The following is a 22738-nucleotide window of genomic DNA, read 5'->3' as shown; positions in this document are numbered from 1 at the left end:
AAACATATCTACTTATATAATATACATACATATGTTATGTATGTGTCACACAATATTCGTGTTCCCTTCCTTATCGTAGTTCCTATTGCATATTTTAAAATGCATACATTGAGCATAGGAGCCAAATTTTCATAACAATGAAGTCTAATTTGATTAGCAGAACAACACTTGATTTCTTTTGGGGGACATATGACCATTAATATATGTATGTGCATACATTTGTCCCTACATATACATACATACATAGTACATCCCTCATAGTCAGTAATTAGAAATTATGCAAACGTCTTAAGATCGCGACTCTTAATCAACAAGGAACCTCAGATGAGCACTAGTGAATACGTGCATGCATATGTACATATGTATGTATGTATTTTCTTCGTTGCTTGCTAATGCGGTTGGCTTTCGTTTGCCCTAACAATTAACATTTAAATTAGTGCTTCACGCGCCTATGACCTCTGGTGCTGGAGATGCCGCGATCAGCGTTTGTCTTTAGTACCGCTTAGTGAACGGTAGGCACCGTTGTAGTATATGTACATATGTATGTATTATAATGCCGTTAAGGCAATGTAAATACGACTTTCATTAATAATCAAAACAATACATTTCTTAACTCTCCCCTGATGTTTAATTTTAATTCATTTTATTTTTGAAAGCTAAATATAAAAATATAAATAATTCTGCAGAATTCATTGTAGACGTATGTATAATCGCAATCGGAAGTTTTAATAGCACTGCAATGTACCACTTAAAACTGAAGAACAAATCGACGGCGCTATTGCATTTTTCACCAATGAATCATTCACGCAATAACCTTATCAACACCAACAGTCGAACACACAACCAAAAGAAAATATATTCCGGACTACATACATAACACAGAAGATAAAACTTAAAAGAAAACTAAGGAAACAATGACAAACAACAAGACATCCAGACGACAAAACCATCTTAAACAAAATGACTTAAGATATTAAACAGATGCTAGGTTAGGTTAGTTTGGTTGACAATAAGCCACGCATAGATCTTTTGGTCCCTAGCGATACCAGCTGGAGGCCGACCTCTATGAATACCGAAAGTAGACATCAGGTAGGATATCAGCGCTTTTGGCGAATCTAAGCAGAGCTGGGAGATCCGCTTTTGAGACGTCCTCCAGACCCTCCAACAATGGGGCTCCCAGGCATTTTAAACGCGTTTTTAATAATGCCGGACAAACGCACAGAAATTGTTCTAAAGTTTCCTTAACATTCTCTCTGCATTTCCTGCATTTGTTCGTGTTAGGAATCCCTATCTTGTACACATGTGCAGCAATAGATTATGACCTGTAAACAGTTTTTAAAGGAATTTGAAAATAAAAACCTACAATCTTATCTGGCAAGTTTAGACTCTACAAAAAATGACAAATTCTCACTATTGAAAGCTAAGAAGAACAACATTTCACCAACATGCAATTCTTACCGAAAATAATACGTGGGCTAAATCCCATTTGGATAAAGCTTGCACACTTGCGAAACACTTCAAAAATAAATTCTTCTTCTTCTTCAAAATAACTTACCTGATACATTTGAATTCAAAGATGGAAAAATCGAAAAGTGTCCATACATGAAATACTGACAAAAATTAAGAATATAAATAATAAAAAACCTCCAGGCTACGACTGAATTAATGGGCAAATTATAAAGAATCTACCCGACAATGGAATTAAGTATCTAAGGAATATATTTAACTCGTCAATAAGACGCAAATATTTCCCTTCGCCATGAAAAGCTTCTGAAATAATTGCTCTGCTAAAACCAAAAAAAGATGTCAACAAGCCTTCATCATACAGCCCGATAACTTCCTTGCCTATTTTGTCGATGCTATTTGAACAACTGATTTATGAACGCCTTGATCCCCTAATAAAGGGTGATTTTTTAAGAGCTATAGGAAAGTTGTTCAAAAAAACACACGTAAAATTCAGAAAAATCCATGAACATGTCATGCAAGTCAAGCTCTTGCATTTTGGGCAAAAAAAAGTTGGATATCATTTCACGGTAGCGCTCGCCATTCACAGTTACGTTACGATTCGCAGCATCTTTGAAGAAGTACGGTCCAATGATACCTCCAGTACATAAACCGCACCAAACTGTGACGTTTTCTGGATACATTGGTAGCTCTTGCAATACTTCTGGCTGATCTTCACTCCAAAATCGACAATTCTGCTTATTTACGTACTCATTGATCCAAAAATGAGCTTCGTCGCTGAACACAATTTTTCGATAAAAAAGTGGATCTTAAACTTTCTTAACAGAACACGCATTTTTATAATAAAATTCAATGATTCGCAAGCGTTGTTCGATTGTAAGACGATTCATGGTTAAATTATAGACCAAACTGAAGATGTTTGACAGTGAAACAAAACACGAAACGTGCGTCAGCTGTTTAAACCAACTGTTTCAAAAGATAATAGCTAAAAAATCACCCTTTACAATCTAACGGCATCATTCCCTTTCATCAATTTGGCTTTCGGCGAAAACATTAAACGATACAACAGGTACACCGAGTAACAAAAATAAAATACAAAAAGAAATTTACAACAAAAATGATTGTGTCCCAGCATACCTTGACGCGGCTAAGGCTTTTGACAGCGTATGGCATCCCGGACTATTGCACGAATTAAAAAAAAAAAATACTACCAACTGACTATTATCTACTTTTGCGGAGTTACTTTAATGAAAGATATTTTTGTGTTAAATATCAGGACGAATGCTCTGATGTACTACGTATGGAAGCAGGTGTTCCACAAGGAAGCGTTTTGATGCCACTCTTATACATTTTCTATACACATGATATACCCTGCCCAAGTGACGATAGCATGATTGCAACCTTTGCTGACGACACCGTTTGAATGACCTCTAACAAAAACATAAATGTTGCCACACATAAACTATAACAGCTACTTAACTCAACGCTGACCTGGAAGTAGCATATACTTCAAAAGAGAAAAACAGATTCAGACAACTCTACTGGCTACTACGAAACGACTCGCGACTTTCACTTGGTAATAAATTGTTGATCTACAAATCTCTTATAACTCCAATCTGGAAATATGGCATCGAACTATGGGGAACAGCGATCAAATCAAACCTTAAAATAATGCAACGACTACAATCAAAAATCCTAAGGACTATCGCAAACGCAGGCTGCTACACAGGGACCTCAAAATTCAATTTATGGAAGACGTCATTCGAGAATGCTGCGCAAATCATATTCACAGACTACTAACACACACAAACGAAGAAATGGTGAAAATTCTACATTCAGAACTGCAAAAACGAAGACTAAAACTAGTAACTCCGACAGCCCTAGCAGATACTTTATCAATAATAAATATCAACCTGTTCCACGTTTTATGACATATAATTTTTATGTCTATTTATCCGTCCTATGTTATATAATTCTTATATGCATTATTCCTCTTATGCTGCAAAAAGGAATGTACTTTAAATAATGATTTAATGTTACGCTTATATTTGCATAATTGTTATAAAAATTACTAAGTTTCGGAAGTTGACAGATGTAATAAATTGGAAAAAAATGTGTGCCCTGCTACAGTAAGCCTGATATAACGAAACTCAATATAATAACATTTTTTCTGAAACGAAGAAATTATGAGCTTTAAACCTTCAGCATATATTGACGGTTAGGTAAAAGCCTCTACGAGTATATGTATGTATGTGTAGCTTGTGGTCTTGTTTTAACCTTCCTATACCCGCGTTAATTTTTGTAACACATATACCCGCGCACGGTCTCACAGACCGAAAATTCAGACTACATAAAATATTAGTTTTTTCAAACAAAACTAAAAACAATATATTATTTTTCAATCCCGTAGATGTAATAAAAAAATAAAACTACGCATTAAATTTGTATTCACTTATTTTATTGATTTTAAGTGATTAACAAAAAAGCCATCAAAATCGATAATTTTTTCTTAAGTACTACAAAAACAAAACAATAACATATTTTTTTATTCACATAAATAAAAAAAAGTTATAATAACTTCAAAACACTTCTTGGGCAATACATAAATTATAAATTGTATTAGTTTTTAGCCTTGAAATAAAAAATCATGCCATATCGCAATTCATGTAAAAATCTGCCTTAAAAAGAAAACTTACGCTTTTACCTCTTCAAAAAAAAAAAAAAAAAAAAAAATGCCTGTTCTAGCTTAAAAATATTTATTTGCAATAAAAACGTCAAAATAAACTGGGACACACTGTAGTATTTTTGAAACGCGGCTACAACTTCCTCAAATAATTCCCTTATTGGAGCTAGTTTATCTGCGGCAGTCCTTTCAGCTCGCGTGAATTTATTGTCAAATCTTAGACAACGCATTAATAAATAAAATCGATTCCAGCTCATAGTTAATCGAAATATCTCCGAAGAGGAACCATCTGTTTTGAATAAATCTTTAGCGTTGAAGCGACTATTTCTCCTAACTCCAGCAAAGATTAAAAGGCCTAAAAGGGCTTCGATTTCTATGTTGCCTGTATAGGTACAGTCGCTTTCTCTTGAAAAATTAGGTTTTATGAGATCAATATGTTCATTATTATATTTTACAATACGATTTATAACAACTTCAGTAAAAAATAATCTCCAAACCTCGCCTATTTCCTTCAAGTTTTTTGCTGCTTTTCTAGGCCCTGGCAGTTGAGTGACTATATTCCTAGCGAGACGTCTTACACGATTTGACGGAGCATCATTATTCCACCTAGTGTGTCCATCTTTACCAAGATAAAATTCTCTATCATCTATCTCATTCAACTCCTCGTCGATTTCTTCATCATCTGCTTGCTCGGTATCATAACTTTCTACATCTCCTGCAACAAAGTCTTCAACGTCGCTGTCATTTTCATCCTCATAATTAGAAGTCAAATTTTTTTCCTCCAAAAGTAGTCTGATTTGCTCTTCACTCATTATAATATTAAAAAGTACTTGCAAAATAGTAAAACGTAAAAAAATAAGAAAGACACAAAAAAAACAAAATAACTGCTTTAACTTCACAAAAAATTACACATATACCCGCGTCGGTCTCACAGACCAATTTTTATAAAAATCACCAACACGCCTGTCTAGTGCAAACGCCAAATCAACACTAATATAGAGCTTGCAAGAAAACCGGAAGCTAGCAGTAAATTCAACTTTGTAGAGTTTCTGGAAAAACAAAAATTTACGTAAAATCATTTTCTCGGTCTCACAGACCAACGCGCGGGTATAGGAAGGTTAATTATTGTCAGTGAAGCGCAAGCCGCTTTGCCTATGCGTCAAAATTTCAATAATTAATAGATCTGTCCATGAAGCAAATAATTTGTAAAAAAATTTACAATTTATCACGTTTTGGTGTTCATGTATCCAAAGAACTTGCAAAGTAGGGAAAGTGAGAGAGCAAAATGAAATTTGATTTTGAGGGGAAGTTACAAGTTTTTACAGGATAATTTTTTACTTGTAAGAATTTGCAAGTGAGAACAACAGCTGATCGCCAAGTAAAAATAAACACGAATTAAAATTTGCGCATTGCATTGCGAATGGAATGTTCTTCAACTGACAGCGATCATGAAATGGAACGAATTATTGCGGATAAAATAACATTATGTAATTCCGAAGCTCGTTGTTTTACATTTTACTTGGTTTATTATTATTTTTTAATTTAATACAAGGTGAGGTGGCTCAATTGAAAAAATGTTTAATTTTGCGACTTTTCCTGCCAACAATGTAATCATCTTTTCGTAAAACTTGCAAATTGTTACTGGTTTTGCGTTCATGTACTTTTTTTTTTGATATTTTGCTCTTTGAGAGAGAATTCTCGGAAATTATTTTACTGGATAATTTTTACATGAACAGACCTAATGCTGTTGGTCAAAGCGAATCTATACAAGAGCAGCTGATATGTTTATTATATAATATATGTGTATCCTTTTTACTTTTCTATTTTACTAATAAAATACTCTCTCAGTCGTCTACTACATGACAACACCCTTTTCTTACAATTTACATTTTCCCTGGCTCGTGAAAAACAAATCAGAACATGCTGATTCGCAAGGCAAATCTATTAGAGAAGATATCAATACACCAACAACAATCTTTTGTACATTAGAACGATAAAAGTTGGAATTAGGAGCTTTTAAGAGCATGCGACGATGGTGCGGTTGGAACGACTTTTCATCACTTCATTTTGCGCTGACATCCTAATGTACACGACGAAAAAAAAGCAAATCAGCTGGTCTACAGATATAACCTTTAATGGATTCACCTTGGAACATTCTTTCTTAATATTCTCGAAACGCCAAACTTTCTAGCTTGGTTCCGTTATTTCCATGCTCTTAGTTTTCGAGAAAACTGTTCTACCACATTACCCTGATATTCATAACTATGAAAGCGTAAATATCTTTGGAATTATATTTGATAAAAGGTTCCCATTAAGAGAACATTGCAAAACTATTAGAATGTGTTGAGGCAAAATACTCGATATCCTTAAGTACCTTTCATCCAAACTTTGCCTGATAAATTCACCAAAGTTTGTTAATGCCACAAAGACCCTAATCCTTTTAAAGTTGGGTTATGGACTAGCGTTTATTGAACAAAAGAGCAAAAAGCAACTTAAAATTTATAGCGCCACCACACCATATAGGGCAGCTGGTTTGCCGTCACTACAAGATCGCATATTTTAAAATACTTCAATGAAACTAATTCCAGCTTACAACGGACCCATTTCGTGGTATGAGTGGCATGGTGTTCCTATGTGCGATGCGGTTGCCAAACGTAACTCATTCCAGACGTCTTATATTTCAGCAATTCTCTTATATTCAATTCCCTAGCAAAAACTCAAATAAATAATAAAGCGATTGCATTCCAAGCGTCTCTTGCGAAGACCTGAGAATGTCTAAGAGGCTTACTAATTGGACATACCACTATAACATACGGCCAAATCCTCAACAATTGCAACTCTGTAATCATCTCCTTGTCTTGTATCAAAATTTTATCTAATTCAGGGGAAGTATTTTTGGAAAAGCTGTCGAAACTAAAAACATTGAAATAATCGCAATTATTTTAGAGCCAATTTTCAGTGCAAGTTTAAATTTGCTTTCCAACTAAACTAAGATTAAATGCCCAATTTTGCAATGTTAAACTTAAATAAAAATGAGGTCTCAGAAAAATCGGTTGAACTGGTTGACTTGTAATCACGCGTGTTGTTGTTGTTGTAGCAGTATACTTAACGCTGTTAGTGCTGTGTAGATTACCGGTAATCTCCGTCTAGCTCATCTAACGGTAGGCCCAGGAAACTTGCCGATTCGGTCAAACACCAGTGTGAAACAAGATGTATGATGCATTAGTGATATTGATTTATTGTAGTTTTACTAGACTCTGCTAGACATTATCGTATTTATACGTATTATATATAAAGATCCCTAAAAGTGTTTGAATCATACCAACCCACTCGGCTACGACGGTAATAGCATTTAGTCCAATTTTCACGGTATCGAAAGACTATCTTCGTATGAGCAAAACACAAATTTCACAAATACACAATATAAAAGGTTACGGGTTGTTGGATCTTGGATCTTGTCCTGGTTTTATTAGTACTTGAATAGATTTTGTTTTAATAAATGAGTACCACAACAAACGCTCAGATTAACATTTTTGATGAAGGAAAAATATAAATATAAATTTGGGAATTAAAGGAAATAAAATTTTGTCAACACTTAGAAGCATTTGAAGTAATTTGGTTTTTTTGTTGCTCACCAATTTTTACATACATACATATATGTGAGTAAATTACATAGAATAAATCTCTTGCAAACTTGCTTTTACATTACAAACAGAAAAATTATTGTTCAATGTATACATGGTTAAAATTTTAAAGTACATAAATAACGCTGAAACTTTTTATTTTATAATTAAAAAATAACTTTTATAAAAATAGTAGCAGCTACTTATATGCGCTTCTGATTTAAATAAGCATTTCTTGTAAGGAATTATTAATCCCTACAATGCATTACACTTGGCCTATGCGATGTTCGCACTAATTAAGTGTTCAACTAGACATCTCTCTTCATCAATTTTCATTCACCTTTAATCGATGTTTAGAGATGACATACGTTTTTCCACCCTGCAAATAAAAGTATTACGAGAAATAAAAACAAACCATTAGCAGAGCGAAAAAACATAGAAATTATATCACATACGTAATTTCAATGTCTTGAAAAAGCTCTCCTATCCAAGCGATGACAAGACAATAATGTTGGAATAGCTGTATAAGAAGCTCAGCTTCATCAAGCATTTCCAGTCTTTCAACGCGTTGTCGCTCAGCAAGGGATATGCTTTGATAAACTTGTACCATGTCCCAAGCCCGACTTCCTGTCCATCCGCACTCCAGAAACCGGCCCATTTGCGTATCTAAAGAAATGCAGGACTCTACGCCAGCTAAACTGCAACCACGGCTGCGTAAATTGTTCAACATGACTTCTCCGAATCTATCGTTCATATTAACCTTAATAAACCAAAACCAAGAATGAGAAAGCAATGTTTTTCATGTACATAAATTTCGAAAGGTAATATCTACCTGCTCGTAGTTAACAAATACAGCAGTTTTGAATTTACTAGCTATCCATTTGAGTAAATTCTTACAATTCTGTGCCTCAATATATACCAGCACACACTCGGCAAGAAATATCGTAGGAAGGCTGTAATCAATTTCAGCTTGCTGGAGCTTATTGTCCAACTCGTCGACGTTGCGAAGGTCGACGCCCATTAGGTGATAGTTGGGTCCGTGTAAATCAGTCGTACTTAGACGAACTTCGCCATCTTCGTCATGTATTTTGGCCAGCAGAACTTTATTGCGTTTGATTGTGTAACACTTACGTGCTGTGACTGTTGGAAAATCTAGTTCAATAAAATTTTTTACTTGATGTGGGGTATCCCTCAGACGAAAGTATAAGGTGTCAAAGCCGCAACCCAGATTTATGATTTGGCAATTCCCATCAGTTTTCTAGTAGAAGGCACAAGATAAGATACATAGCTGAGCTTAATATGTTCCATTCATATTTTCAAAAACTATTTATGCATGCACATTAGTGTGGTCATAATTTGTATGGAAAAACATAAATGTTTTGCGGACATCTCCTAGAAAACTACTAAATCTTAAGCCGTTCGGAAAGAGTTTAGAATTTTCGACTAGAGACAAAGTTTGGCAATTGCTTTACAAGCTTTAAAAAAATGTTCTTGGTCACCACCCGATTTTTTCTTAATTTTTCTAATAACATCTCAGACTATGCACAGTAATCACTGGAAGTTTAGGAGTAACTTTTGGAATTATATTCAATCAGTGGAAGATATTATTATAGCGAAGCACTAGAATTCAACTATATGCCCTTGTTGCGACGCTGATTTACAGATTTCCTGACTTCATTTTACAGATTTCCTGACTTGCTTCAATCTTTAAAGTACTTTAAAATTGTTAGTTATCTCAAGCTTATCTCACCATTAATAGAGTTCTAAAAACGTAAAGATCTAATGCACTGACTGAAATTTTGTCTGGAAAATAAAGAAGTTATAACTAAGTTTTTTTTACATTAGTTTGGAAAAATACTATGTAATTATTTGAACTTCTGACTCAAGCCGAAAATTCTAAATCTTATTCGATTGACTTTATGTTTCATATTTAATATTTTATTTGGGTAACCTCATATTTTTAGAGGATGTTTTGAACAATATTAACATTTTTAGAAATAGTGACCACTCTAATGTGGTTAATTTATTGCTCATATACATTTTTTTTAATCTGTACCATGCACACCTGGGTTATAGTTTGTCTGACACCTGTATCCTATACACATACCCACTTGCTGTAACAATAACCTACTGGTTAAAACTAGTCATATGATTACCTTGACGTCACTGATACATGTATGCATAGATTTGTTTCGAGTTAAAGAAGTACTATTTGCAGGCACTAACCTTCAGAAACTTTTCTATACACATCTCGACACCTTTTACTCTGGCAAAATAGCCACGATTAATCTCGGGTGCTTTTCGATCCTGGTTACGCACAAAATGCCCAATGTAATCGTCTTTCCAATATCCCAAGCGAACTGCACATCGTTTACAATCGCTGGCATCGTCATTAGTCGCAATCACAGCCTCATCGCATGGGTGAAATGTGCAAGGCGGTTCCATCACTATTAATGTTTCCACGGTCCTCCGTCCTCGGATATTGCTTATCTGTCGTCAACCACTGCAAACAAAAATAATCTTCATAACATAATAATAATTTTTAATTGCTCTACATATGTACACTTTATTTGGCTAAGCCACAAACCTTGAACTTCTATTTTTCACTCGATATCCCTATGCCTTTTGGACTTAGCTATTCCTTTCTTTATTCACAATTCTCTTTGTGCCTAGTTTTAGCAACTATGAATAACAATCAAATATTTATGTTTGCCATACCAGAAGTTTATCGCAATTCCTTGTCTAATTTTTCTCCTTCACAAGTTTTGATTTATTTCCCCCAGTGCCCGATTGTAAATTTTCCGAAATTCTGTTAGGATTAGAAAACCAAGGAAGTAGAGTTGCATTCTTTGTAAATTTTTGGCAATGTCAAACGTATTTATTTTGCTTTGCCAAATTCACCATCGCATGCGATTGACAGGGTTGTAAAATTGATTTTCGAATTTCGTATGCATCCAAAAAAGTACTTTCCACAAAACGAAAGTACTTTTCGAAAATTAACACAATAAACACCCACCCTATTCTAAAGCATATTTATAAACATGAAAAACTGAGAGATTTCCCATTAAAAATATATATCTACTGTTACAAGAGGAACAGAAAATACTAATAGACAAATGTATTTCGTATAACAATAACAGCAAAACAACGTAAATAGCAATATTCACGTAAGAAACCCGTATCTAGTAAATACATTCCCATCAAATTCTTTAGTATTGGTTAAAATTGTTTTATTTGCAATAATTAAATTAAAGAACCATAAACCATTACACTTAGTGTAGTCTTTGGCTTGTATTAAAGCAGAAACATTCCATACCTATAATATATTAAAGTACCGTTTTTTGATTAGGATTTGAACCGAAAACATTCTCTCAATATTTGCTAAATTTTAATTTAATAAATAATTAAATATCGATTAGACCTTAAATCGGGTCACGAATCCAGTAATCTAAATCCATAATTAACGTTGGCCAGTTTTTCTTCTTTTATAACTTGGTACTAGTTTTGCCGTTTTTGATATTTTCTGCAGTAGGCAGCCAGTTTAAAATATCGCTTCTGAGTTTAGCCTCCAAGTTCAAATATGTTCACTATAAAAATATTTCACATGTTCTTCAAACTCGTAAACTTCTCGGTGATAAATATATTAGTATTTTCAAACTTGGAAGCGATTTGCCTAGGTCAGTGTTTCCAAGTTTAAATAAGGTTCTACTTTTCAAACCATTTTTCTAATTTGAAGTACTTAATGAATATTTTTTTACAATTTTTCCTCAACCTTCAACAGAAAACAAACAAAACCAAAAATTTGTGGTACGAATGTCGTCACAGCAATCAGCTGCTCATTCGTTTCATCTTTCATTTACGAAATTTGTCGTATCTTTGGAAAATCTGTTTAAGGTAGCGGCACTAATGCAACAACAACATTTACAAGTATTTTGGTTTTGCGATTCGGCGCAGTGAACATTAAAATTTCCGTAAGAATGTAAACAGCGATAAAAACATCCAATATTTGACGTATTTAAATTTATTTTTCGTAGGGAGTCTAGTTATTTAAATAACATGGATAGTTCTTTATTTTAATTTTATCAATATGAATGTCTGTTAACTTAACGTAAAATTGAAAAACAAATTGTTGAGTAGAACCACTTTAAGAATAAGGGACCTTAACTTAAAAATAAAGGAAACTAAAAATTTGTATATCATTAAAAAAAAAAAAATATGAAAAAGAGCGCCGTCATACTAAACGCTGAATGTGTATTTAGGTCATTTAGCTCTTAATGCAACTCTAAATGTCCATTTATCCATATAAAATTGTCTACCTAAATGCAACTAAATGCGAAATATATTTGCATAAGACCGCGTTCATACCGGGAGACTTTTGGTGTTGCACGTCGGGTTCACGCATGCCAACTCTGGTGCTTGCAATTGCTAATTAGTAGTTCCTAGTTAGTTAGCAATGGTTTCCAGCCTATAGCCAATAGCACTAATGAGAAAATATAATGACCGAGGGCGAGCAACGACTCTCTCTCTTTCTCGTCTCCATCGCTCTAACAAGTTACGAGTTGAAGTCACAAAAGTCGCCCTATATGAATACGGCTTTAAGAATCTAAATACCAAAAGCAACTCTGTAACCTTCGAAAAATTAGTAATTTCAAAATTTTGTGCGCTTTTGTAACTATCCACCGTTTCTTAAATTTGCTTCGTAAACCGGGGTATTTATTTTCTCATTTATAATTAAAATAGAGAACTGATTGATTTTAAAATGAAGTCACATCTTCATACATGTAAAAGAAAAGCGTCCTGGTCTTCACAACATTTCTCTCAAAATATTATGTAATTGCCAGCTGAAAGCCTCCGTTGCTAGCGCTGCGTTATCTTTTTGTTTATTTAGCAATTCTATTGTTATTTAAGCTTAAAAAAAAAATATATATATATAGATATTATGTAATTCCGTTGTTGTCAAAGCCTCCCGCCTGAAAGTATGCATTGGAATATTGTCACACAATTATTCGTGCATATATATTATTTTACAATAAGAACAATTGAAAACTATGAACACAATTCGAAAAAGCAATGGTCAAAAGGCGAAATGTACATTTCGGATTCAGAATGATGGGTTTGTCAAATATCAAATGGAATTCAGTGTTGTTAGGTTTTGAGATTACATTTTGTGGTTACAGTAAAATTTATTTTGCTGTGAAATATTTTCGTTTGCTATATTTGTGAAATAAAATAACAAATATTTGTGCTACAAAATAACTTCTTTCAAAATTATTGATAATTTGCAGGTTATCTTGTGCAAATCGAATATTATTTGCTTGTTATTTGCCTGCTGTTGCTTGTAAACAAATATTGGGTATGGGAATAAGTTTCCGCCCTCTTAAAAGAGGTGTCGCTGCTGATACTAATTTTGTGTTCGCTCTAGTAATATAGAAGAAGATTTGAAGGTGTATATGTGAGGTCTCGATCGCAGTAGTTGACATTCGTTTGAACCGTAAAGATCCTTTTTTATCTAACGTCAAAAATGTCTACGCTCGTCTCGAAAAAACAGCATTTGTGGGAAGTCATGCTTCATTACTACCTTTCAAAGAAAAGTGCAGCTGAAACGTGTCGTGTATTGATCAATATTTACGGTAATCACGCTCCATGAAATACAACGTGTAAAGAGTGGTTTCGACGCTTCCAAAGACGCAATTTCGACGTGACTGATAAAGATCGCGAAAGGGTACCGAAAAAATTTGAAAATACTTAACTACAACAATTATTGGATGAAGACGCATGTCGAATCCTTGATGATATGTCTAAAGAGTTGGATGTTGATAGATTAACCCTTCACAGATCAAACGTTTGCACGCGAGTGGAATGGTTCAGGAAGCAGGTAACTGGGTGCCACATAAATTGAAGGATATCGGAGAGGGATAACGAGAGACGTTTGGTGACGTGTGAGATGCTTCTTGAACGACAAAAAAGGAAAGGTTTCTGCATCGCATCATCACTGGCGATGACCTAACCCAGGTCCATCGACAGTAAAATAATATTCATGCTTCAAAGGTTATGTTATGCATATGGTAGGAGCAGAACGGTGTAATCTATTATGAACTCCTTAAACCATCTGAAACCCTCATTGGCGATCGTTACCGATTGCAGCTAATGGGTTTGAGTCGAGCTCTCAAAGAAAAGCGGCCGGAATGGGACCGTAGACATGACAAACCGATTTTGCTGCATGACAACGCCAGACCACACCTTGCTAAATCGGTCCAGAATTATTTAGAGGGACTGAATTGGGAAATCATGGCCCACCCGCCGTATTCCCCAGACATTGAACCTTCGGATTACCATCTGTCCAACCAATGCAGTCAGCCCTTATTGGAGAGCGGTTCACTTCTTACGAGAGCATCGCAAACTGGCTCAATGAATGGATCAAGTCAAAAGCACTCGAACTTTCGTCAGACGAATCCGTATGCTGCCTGAAAGATAAAGTAAAGTTGTAGCTTCCAATGGCGTATACTTCACATAATATCATGTATTATTTAATTGTTTAAATGATTCGTAACTTTGGCTTAAAAAGAACGTAAAAATAACCGACGGCAAAAAATTCGTCCACGCCGCAATTCATGCTATTAAATGTGTCCTAATTTTGACAGCAGGTACTCGTCAACTCGTTACCCGCTGTCCGCTGCGATTCTATTCAAGGTGTAAATTGCATAACTCTAACACCACTCAATCTCTATTCTATTGACCATCCGTTGGATCTACTAAAAAAAAAATTAATTCGACAGCCTGTAATAACAAGTAAGGAAGCTTTGCGGGCAAAATGAACGAAAATTATAACTTTAGGAAACAAAGAAGTGAAGTCCTAAGCTATCGTGGCTATTCCACAAAATATTTATTTTCGTTTTGTATAGTATTTATAAAGTTTTTTCCATATGTTTTAAATTTTTTTGTTACTATATTACATGCATGTTTCGGCAATTACTTACCGTTATGTAAAATATGAAATGAGGAATCTGGTTATTTGTTTTTGCTTTTATATTTGATAAAGAAATAAATAAATAAAAAATGTCTTCAACTATAAATTTATCTTGTGTTTTTAATTAAGTTAAAAATATTTGTAAGACTTTATGGGCTTTGTGAAGGTATTTGTGGAAATATATTACGCAGTCAGCCGCAGCTAACAGTTCCCGTATGGTCGCGCAGTAATTCATTTCCGGCTTTTCGAGCTGTTGGTGAATGCTTTAGTCCAGAGTATTTTTCATGCCGCTCCGTGACTAGGGTCTCGAGATAGAGACCAAAACGTGGACCCTAGAATGTGTTTGTACAATATGGATATCAAATGAAAGCTGTTGATAAGTGCTTTAATACGGGGTAATTTTCATACCTATTGATGACTAGGGTCTCGAAATATATGCCAAAACGTGGACCCGCCGTGTCTTTAAACCGAATTAAACCAAACTTACACACATTGTTAAGTAAGTATTGAAAATGGGTTTCGTAAAGTTTGGTTGTAATTCGGAGCAGTGGCAAAGGGTACAGCGTTCTTTTGAGCCAGCCATAATGTCGCTTACTTTTTTAACGCTTGGGGCGGAACTGAACTGTCAAACTGACAGTGTGAGTTACAATGTGTCAATATTTCTTTCTGATTTGGATGCCATAAGGAAAAAACGTAAGTGCAACATGTAAAAATTGTTTGTGAATTTTTTTGGAGTGGATTTTGGAACAGTGAATAATTTCTTACGAAATTTAAGAATTTAATGTGAAATCCGAATGAAATTATGTGTTCGTGGAAAAAAAATTTTTTTTCGTTTTTTTTTTTTGAAAAATATAAATGGATAATGGTTAAAAAAGCTCCAATGCTTAATAAAACATATAAATTGAAACGAAAAATTCATGGATGATCAGGAAAAAAGACGATTGTTTATTCATATTTATTTATTCTTTTTTCCTGATTTTCAATTTATATTTTATATTTACTCAAAAACAAATAGAAAAACAAAAAATATTGTTTATGCCAAAGCGCTTGAATAAAGAATAAAGAAATAAATAATATGAAAATCATATACTTTCTGTTCTAAACCATATCTATTCTATTTTAGTGTGCCCAGCGAAGGGGCCGGGTTTGCTAGTGCTAAATAAAAGCGCAGTTTTTCTTAGTGAGATTGTGGAGATTCATGTGAAACGACGGTAATATGTCCACAGTCCTAGAAAATTTATATTTTTGGGTCTTGATGATCATCTTCGTGCATATTTCTAGGTCTTGATGATCAATTTCAAAACAGACTTAATTTTTTTCTTGTCCATATTGAACCATCCTGAGCCTTTGACAAAGCGTAAAAGCTTGTTGATACCTAAAGTGTATCGATTGTCTATATTCATTAAGAAGTAGGATCTTAAATATCGGTTATTGCTTTTGGCTAGAGCCGGGAATGTGTAAAAAAGATGTTGAATTGTTTCCAACTCCTCCTTATTCATGCAGCTACGACAGAAATCATGCATGTAAACGCCGAATCTCCTTATATGATTTCCTATGAGATATTGTCCTGTGAGGGCCCCTACTAAGGTCCTAATTTGAAGTATACTCAATTTTATAATATTCTTGGACAGACGTAGATTTATCGTTGACCTTGTTTGCTTGGCAAATTCACAGGTATTGGCACTGATCCATCTTTGATTTACCGAACTGATTAGTGCGTCCATAAAAAGAAGTTTGCAAGTTGGGAGAGGTTCCCCCATAAAATTACTTATGTTACTACTGCATACAAGAACCTTCTCTTGCAAGTTGGTCAGCCCTACAGTTCCCTGGTATATCTCTGTGGCCTGGAACGCAGCATAAGATTATACGATATTGTTTGGCCATCTCATTAAGAGATTGGCGACAATCTAAGACACTCCTTGATGTTATTTGGAATGCATCTGTTGATGATATTTTGTTTATCTCTAACCATTTTAATGCTTCGTTAATAGCGTTTATTTCCGCTTGAAAAACACTACAGTGATCCGGTAGATTAAAAGACCCATTGATAGAAAACTCTTCGCAATATAACCCTGATCCTACACCGGTGTTCATTTTAGATCCGTCCGTGTAAATCTTAACGTGTGTGTTGGGTGATGGATCTTCTTCAAGTCATTCCAGTCTAGAAGGGATTTTCATTAAGAAATTCCTTTCGAAGCAGAGAATTGGAGGGTGAAGCCGCTGAGTATTTTCAGAAGAGATCTAGGGGCGGCAGATGTAAATGATATCCAAAGCCATGGATGGCGTGGTTTTCATGACGCCACATATTGCTAATTCCGCTGACCTCTGCACCTTATTCAATAAATTAGAATAGGTTTTTTTCTGCATAGCACACCGCCAGACAACATTTCCATGTAGAAGAATGCGTCTGACGGCAGCAGTATAAAGTCAATGAGCAACCTTAGGTTTAATTCCCCAGGCCTTACCTAAGCTGTCTTATAGACGTAAAAAGCTAGGTGCGCTTTCTTAATTCTTTCTAAGAGTTTTGTCTTCCAAGTCAATTTCCGATTAACGGTGTGTTGTGGGCATTAAACACGTACAACGCGTGTTCTTTAAAAAATCATCCGCAATCTACCATTCGGAGGTAGCATAAAAATGTGCAACTGTCATTTGGGGAGCACCATCATAACGGTTCAAATTGGAAGAGAAGTTTGACCTGATGCTTTCCATTTCAATTCAACCGGGCTATTCGGGTCATGTTCTTCGATTTCGATGTAACTCAAATATGTTGCTCTCTGGTCAAAATAATGAGACACGTATTTTTTTGTTCGCCCGAAAAATTTTTTTTTCAAGAGTTATCGGCAATTTTGTTTTTCGGCTCAAAATCGATTTTTTTTAATTATATAAGAAATTTTTTTTTTTAACTGCTCATAACTTAGTCAAAAATGAACCGATTTTAATAATTTTGGGTTCAAAATGATCGTCATTACTTACACGAGCGATTTCATGTAGAAACAGTTGCAAAAAAGTATTTGAAAATTTTTTATTTTGCAAAAAACAAAAAGTGCGAAACAGGTTTTTTACTCAAAAATTCATTACTCAAAAACAACTCATTTTAGCTACTAGGCATTCTGCTCAATTGAAGTTTGAGGTGTCTTCTTGATTTAAAAAAAGTTATATAAAAAAAAAAAAAATACACTTTTTGAAATATTGAATTTCGAAAAAATCTCAATTTTTTTTCTTTTTTGCTAAATAAAAAATTTTCAACTACTTTTTTGCAATTTTTTCTACATTAAGTCGCTCCTGTAAGTAATGACGATCATTTTGAACCCAGAATTATTAAAATCGGTTCATTTTTGACTAAGTTATGGGCATTTAAAAAAAAATTTTTCTTATATAATTAAAAAAAATCGAGTTTGAGCCGAAAAACAAAATTGCCGATAACTCTTGAAAAAAATTTTTTTCGGGCGAACAAAAAAATACGTGTCTCATTATTTTGACCAGAGAGCAACATATTTGAGTTACATCGAAATCGAAGAACATGACCCGAATAGCCCGGTTGAATTGAAATGGAAAGCATCACCTACAAATTTTTAAAGAAAGTGTCTTCGTTATATCTTCCACTGCAAAGGCGTGATTCTAGCCTTTTCCCTGATTTCTCTAAATCATAAAATAAATAAATAAATAATAAAAAATATGTAGTTTGTATTTTCAGGAGTTACACAATTTATTGTTTTTTTTTTATTTCTTAAATTTTAAATACTTCTTTTTAAATAAATTTCAATGTCTCTTAAAAATATATTGGTATTATAAATTTCCATATGTATGATAAGTAAGTAAACCTTAAGGAAAAAAGTGATTTTCTAGACTACAACCTAAACATGACAATAGGAAGACTCGTATTCCTATTGAAGCTAAAGCTTAAAAACTGAGGAAGTTTTAAACCATTCCACAGATTTTTCCAAAAAGGACTGCTTTCGCCAATTGCTCGATCAAGACGATATTTAAAAAAATAAAAGACATCATGCATTGGCGATCCACCCCAGCAAGTGTAGCATGAAACGTAATTAAAATGGCTCCGTTGTGGAAATATTTTTACTTGTTTATTAGCAGACGTGGTGTTCCAATAATTGAGCCATATCGATCAAAGCAGTTAAAAATATTATATCGGTACGTTCTGGTTGGAGTAACTCCTTGACTTATATATATAAGATATCTTGCAACCTTGTGTAACATGAGATGTAGGAACCTCACATCGTCTAAAAGCTGTCAAGTCGTCCAGTAGTCAAGTTGCACGATATGAATGAAATAATTTTAATAAACTTTCCAACCTATTTCTGCACTATTAATTATGTGCTAATTTTTTTCGCAACGCTCTTAACATTTATGTGTTTACGAAAAAAATCCCCATACTAATGTACACCCGTGGTACCTGGATACCTCGCATTAATATAGTACACATAAATTAAAAAATAAATTTGTTATGGGGTATGCATGGGACTTAACGGGGAAAGTAGAAATTAGAGGGATTGAAATAACCCCATCTTCCCCAATAACCCCTTCTCACCATTTTTTTTTCTTTCAATGCAACACATACCGTACAGATTTGGTGGGCTTGCATCGCAAGCAATTCGTTCCCATTTTATGGGCAAATTTACAAGCGTAAACAAACAACAATTCGTGAAGTCAGAAGCGAAGGAGAGGGAGTAGTAATGGATTTGGTTGGAAGACATACAAATGACCTGTATTTACTATTGACAATATTTTTACAAGTCTTCCGGTGTCAGAATTCGTTTCCCCATATGTATTCAGTTGGTACTCTAATGAAAAATTAACCTTATGCTTACCTTATGCCAACCTGTCGAAACAACACTCTGCCTACCTTGGGCATACCGTAAGATGAATTAGACGATGACGACCGGTGACTACTCCGCATTGCAGAGCCTAGTCTACTGCTACAACAACAAAAGGTGTGCACATAAAGGATAGTATGCAAGTGCGCATGCTCTTAGGAGTTTGAGTTTTACAAACAATACAAACAAGTTTTTCTCCTGGATGATTTTACAGGGAATATTGCGCGTTGCTGTAAGACCAAAAATTGAAATATCACGAACAGTATGAAAATATTTTTTAATACGGTTTATAATAACCAATGCAATAATTATTATTTTGGGCTCTTGCAATTACGTTGATTTAACGGTTACTTAAAATCTTAGATTTAAAGAATTTATTTAAAACGAAACTTATTCTAAAAAAAGAACCTTGTGAAGTTATGGTAATTGGAGTAATACAATTAATATTTCTAATGTAACAATGCCTATCGATACAAATTTGTACCAACTTACATACTTATATATGTATGTATGTATGTATGTATATAATACTATGTTGTTGAAAAATCTACAACATACATTGAATTTATAATACTTTCTAAACTTTAGTCTTCTTTTTTACTTATACATATGTAAAGTTGCTGAGTAGAAAAAACGGGAACATGAATGCAAATTCACTTATAACTATGTATGGGTGTACACGTCTCTTTCCTAAAACTTACAGCCAATTATTAGTTCCACGCAATTGGAATTATTATACATCTATTTTTATCTTAATATATGTCTGTGTTTATGTAACAACATTCTTATAAAGGATTTTTCAAAAGTGGCGCTGAGATGTTTTATGTCACCTTTGACATTTGTCAAGTAGGCAGATGTATCAATATTACATTCACTAAAATATACTGTTTGGTGTGGTTTTTGGGCTGGTGCAATAATCGGCCCGTCTTTTTCGCGAAGCTGAAAATGAAAATGGAATTGTTGTTACTGTCAATGGACATCGCTATAGACAACTGATTGAAGTTTTTTTGTGGCCTGTGCTTGAAGGAATAGACATAGACAATATTTATTTACAACAGGAAGGAGCCCCATGTCACACAACACGGAAGAACATTGCATTATTGCGATCTAAGTCTCCCGGTCGATTAATTTCATGTAATGGTGCAATCTAACTCCACTAGACTACTTTTTGTGGGTTTTTTTGAAAAGTAAAGTCTATGCGAATAAGCCAACAGAGCTGAAATACAATATTCGGATCGAGATTGCTGAACTCATTGCATTGTACAAAATTACAACTAAAAACACTCTGCTTCTTTCTATTTTGTTGACAGGCACCTAGGTGTGAGTCTGTTTGGCGCCTAGGTGTGTGATGGTTGAGTGCTAGGACTTTTTGCTTGAGCGTATTGGCGGGGCTGCTATGCCAAATTAGAATTTTATGTTAACATTAAAAACATTAGAATATCGACAAAAAAAAAATATCTTTGATAATTTAAGGGTGTTTTTTTTAGAGGTTAGGTTTTCAAGATGAAATAAAACGTATATAATTTAATGTTATGGTCAAGAATTTAGCTTTATTATAAAGATAAGGGTTTGCCATTATGTTTTAAAAATGATTTCGGGCAAGTGGCCGCCGCGGCTGGCTCGAATAAATTCCAGCCGAGAGGCCCAATTTTCGACCACTTTTTGCAGCAATTGGGGCCGTATGTCAGCAATAACGCGCCGAATATTCTCTTCCAAGACGTCAATCGTCTCGGGCTTATCTGCGTAGACAAGCGACTTCACATAGCCCCACAAGAAATAGTCCAGCGGTGTTATATCGCACGATCTTGGAGGCCACGCCACAGGTCCACGGCGCGAGATAATACGCTCACCAAAAGTTTCCTTCAATAAATCGATCATTGCGTTGGTTGTATGGCATGTAGCGCCGTCTTGTTGGAGCCAAAGGTCGTCCACATCAACATCGTCCAATTCAGGCACGAAAAAGTCATTAATCATGGCTCTATAGCGCTCTCCATTGACTGTAACATTATGGCCGGCTTCATTTTTAAAGAAATATGGACCAATGATTCCCTCTGCCCATAGAGCACACCAAACAGTGACTTTTTGAGGATGTAACGGCGTCTCAGCAATGGCTTGTGGATTATGTTCACTCCAAATGCGACAATTTTGCTTATTGACATACCCATTCAACCAAAAGTGAGCTTCATCGCTGAACAAAATTTTCTAGTGATGCGTCGCGCGAACCGAACCATTATTTTCCTAATAAATTTGCACGATTTGCAAACGTTGTTCAGGTGTAAGTCTATTCATTATGAAATGGCAAACCAAACTGAGCATAAATCAAGTGACAGCTGTCAAAAAGACCATCTTCGAAAAAAGTAGTGCCAACTTGAAAACCTAACCTCTAAAAAAAACACCCTTTACAATAAAAAAAATATTTTCAATAGATTTCTCAGCTATAAAAATGCTTTTTTATTGAGAAACAACTAAATTTGTACGACATTTTTCAGAATTTTTCGCTTACGATTTACGATTTGCAATGAAATTGACATCTTTTGGCGACCAGCTGAGATCGTTCTTTCTTGTGGATCTGCACAATGATAATGCGATATTGTGTGAGTGAGTCCGTGAATTTGAAATTATTTGAATTATCGTCTGACAGCCTGTATACGTGATACGTGCTAGTGGTGGGCATTTAAATTATGACATTTTTCACATATAATTGAAATAACCGAAATAATCTAAATTTTTACATGTTTTTTTTTAACAACATCTAGGCGCGTCTTTTGAATGAGCCTTTATATGTGTAGTAATAAGATTGTCGTAAACTAAAGAAATATCATTTATATTTTGTGAGCACAACAATGCGTATGTATGTATGTATGTACATATGGTTTTATATGGTAGTTGTGAAAGTTTTTCAAAATTATAAATTAGTTACCACTTTTTCAAAGGCTTAATTTTAATAAGCCTTCGAGTGCATACCTACGTAGATATGTACATATGTGTGCATGTTTGATATATATTTGTATTTATAATGGGATGAATATATAGGGTGCTTCTTATTTTTCAACTTTCGAAAAGTAACCATGCCATTCGCTTCTTTTACTTAAATAACGATCGATTTTTTGATTAATTTGGCTGAGTCTTAGCGGTCGCTACCTCGTGCCAAAGTTTGCGAAAATAATAA

The 22738-nt window shown here is 34.4% G+C and overlaps 1 protein-coding gene across 4 annotated transcripts; it reads right to left on the bottom strand.

The window, feature by feature from the left end:
* Positions 1-7578: 7578 nt before the first annotated feature.
* On the bottom strand, positions 7579-10633 carry LOC129248436 (leucine carboxyl methyltransferase 1). 4 transcript variants are annotated; one of them, XM_054887982.1, is made up of 6 exons: positions 10489-10633; positions 10358-10439; positions 9997-10290; positions 8603-9028; positions 8226-8530; positions 7579-8149 (listed from the first exon to the last, which is right to left on the bottom strand). In XM_054887982.1, the coding sequence occupies exons 3-6, from the start codon at positions 10213-10215 to the stop codon at positions 8113-8115; spliced, it is 987 nt and encodes a 328-aa protein (XP_054743957.1). In that variant the 5' UTR covers positions 10216-10290; positions 10358-10439; positions 10489-10633; the 3' UTR covers positions 7579-8112. The 4 variants fall into 4 exon arrangements, with proteins under 4 accessions (XP_054743957.1, XP_054743955.1, XP_054743956.1 ...); XM_054887980.1 differs by having other exon boundaries at positions 9997-10273; XM_054887981.1 differs by having other exon boundaries at positions 9997-10273; positions 10358-10429.
* Positions 10634-22738: the final 12105 nt, after the last annotated feature.

Source organism: Anastrepha obliqua, chromosome 5 (assembly GCF_027943255.1).
Source record: "Anastrepha obliqua isolate idAnaObli1 chromosome 5, idAnaObli1_1.0, whole genome shotgun sequence".
NCBI classification, from domain to species: domain Eukaryota; kingdom Metazoa; phylum Arthropoda; class Insecta; order Diptera; family Tephritidae; genus Anastrepha; species Anastrepha obliqua.
The sequence above is the reverse complement of the archived record's forward strand: the minus strand, read 5'-3'. Positions and strand labels throughout refer to the sequence as shown.

Excerpts from the sequence above, each read along its gene's own strand:
- LOC129248436 (XM_054887982.1), bottom strand. The coding sequence starts at position 10,215 with ATGGAACCGCCTTGCACATTTCACCCATGCGATGAGGCTGTGATTGCG. Across the intron at positions 9,029-9,996 it reads GTATAGAAAAGTTTCTGAAG|AAAACTGATGGGAATTGCCA; the intron begins GTTAGTGCCTGC and ends GCCTTCTACTAG. Across the intron at positions 8,150-8,225 it reads TTTCAAGACATTGAAATTAC|GGTGGAAAAACGTATGTCAT; the intron begins GTATGTGATATA and ends TTTTATTTGCAG.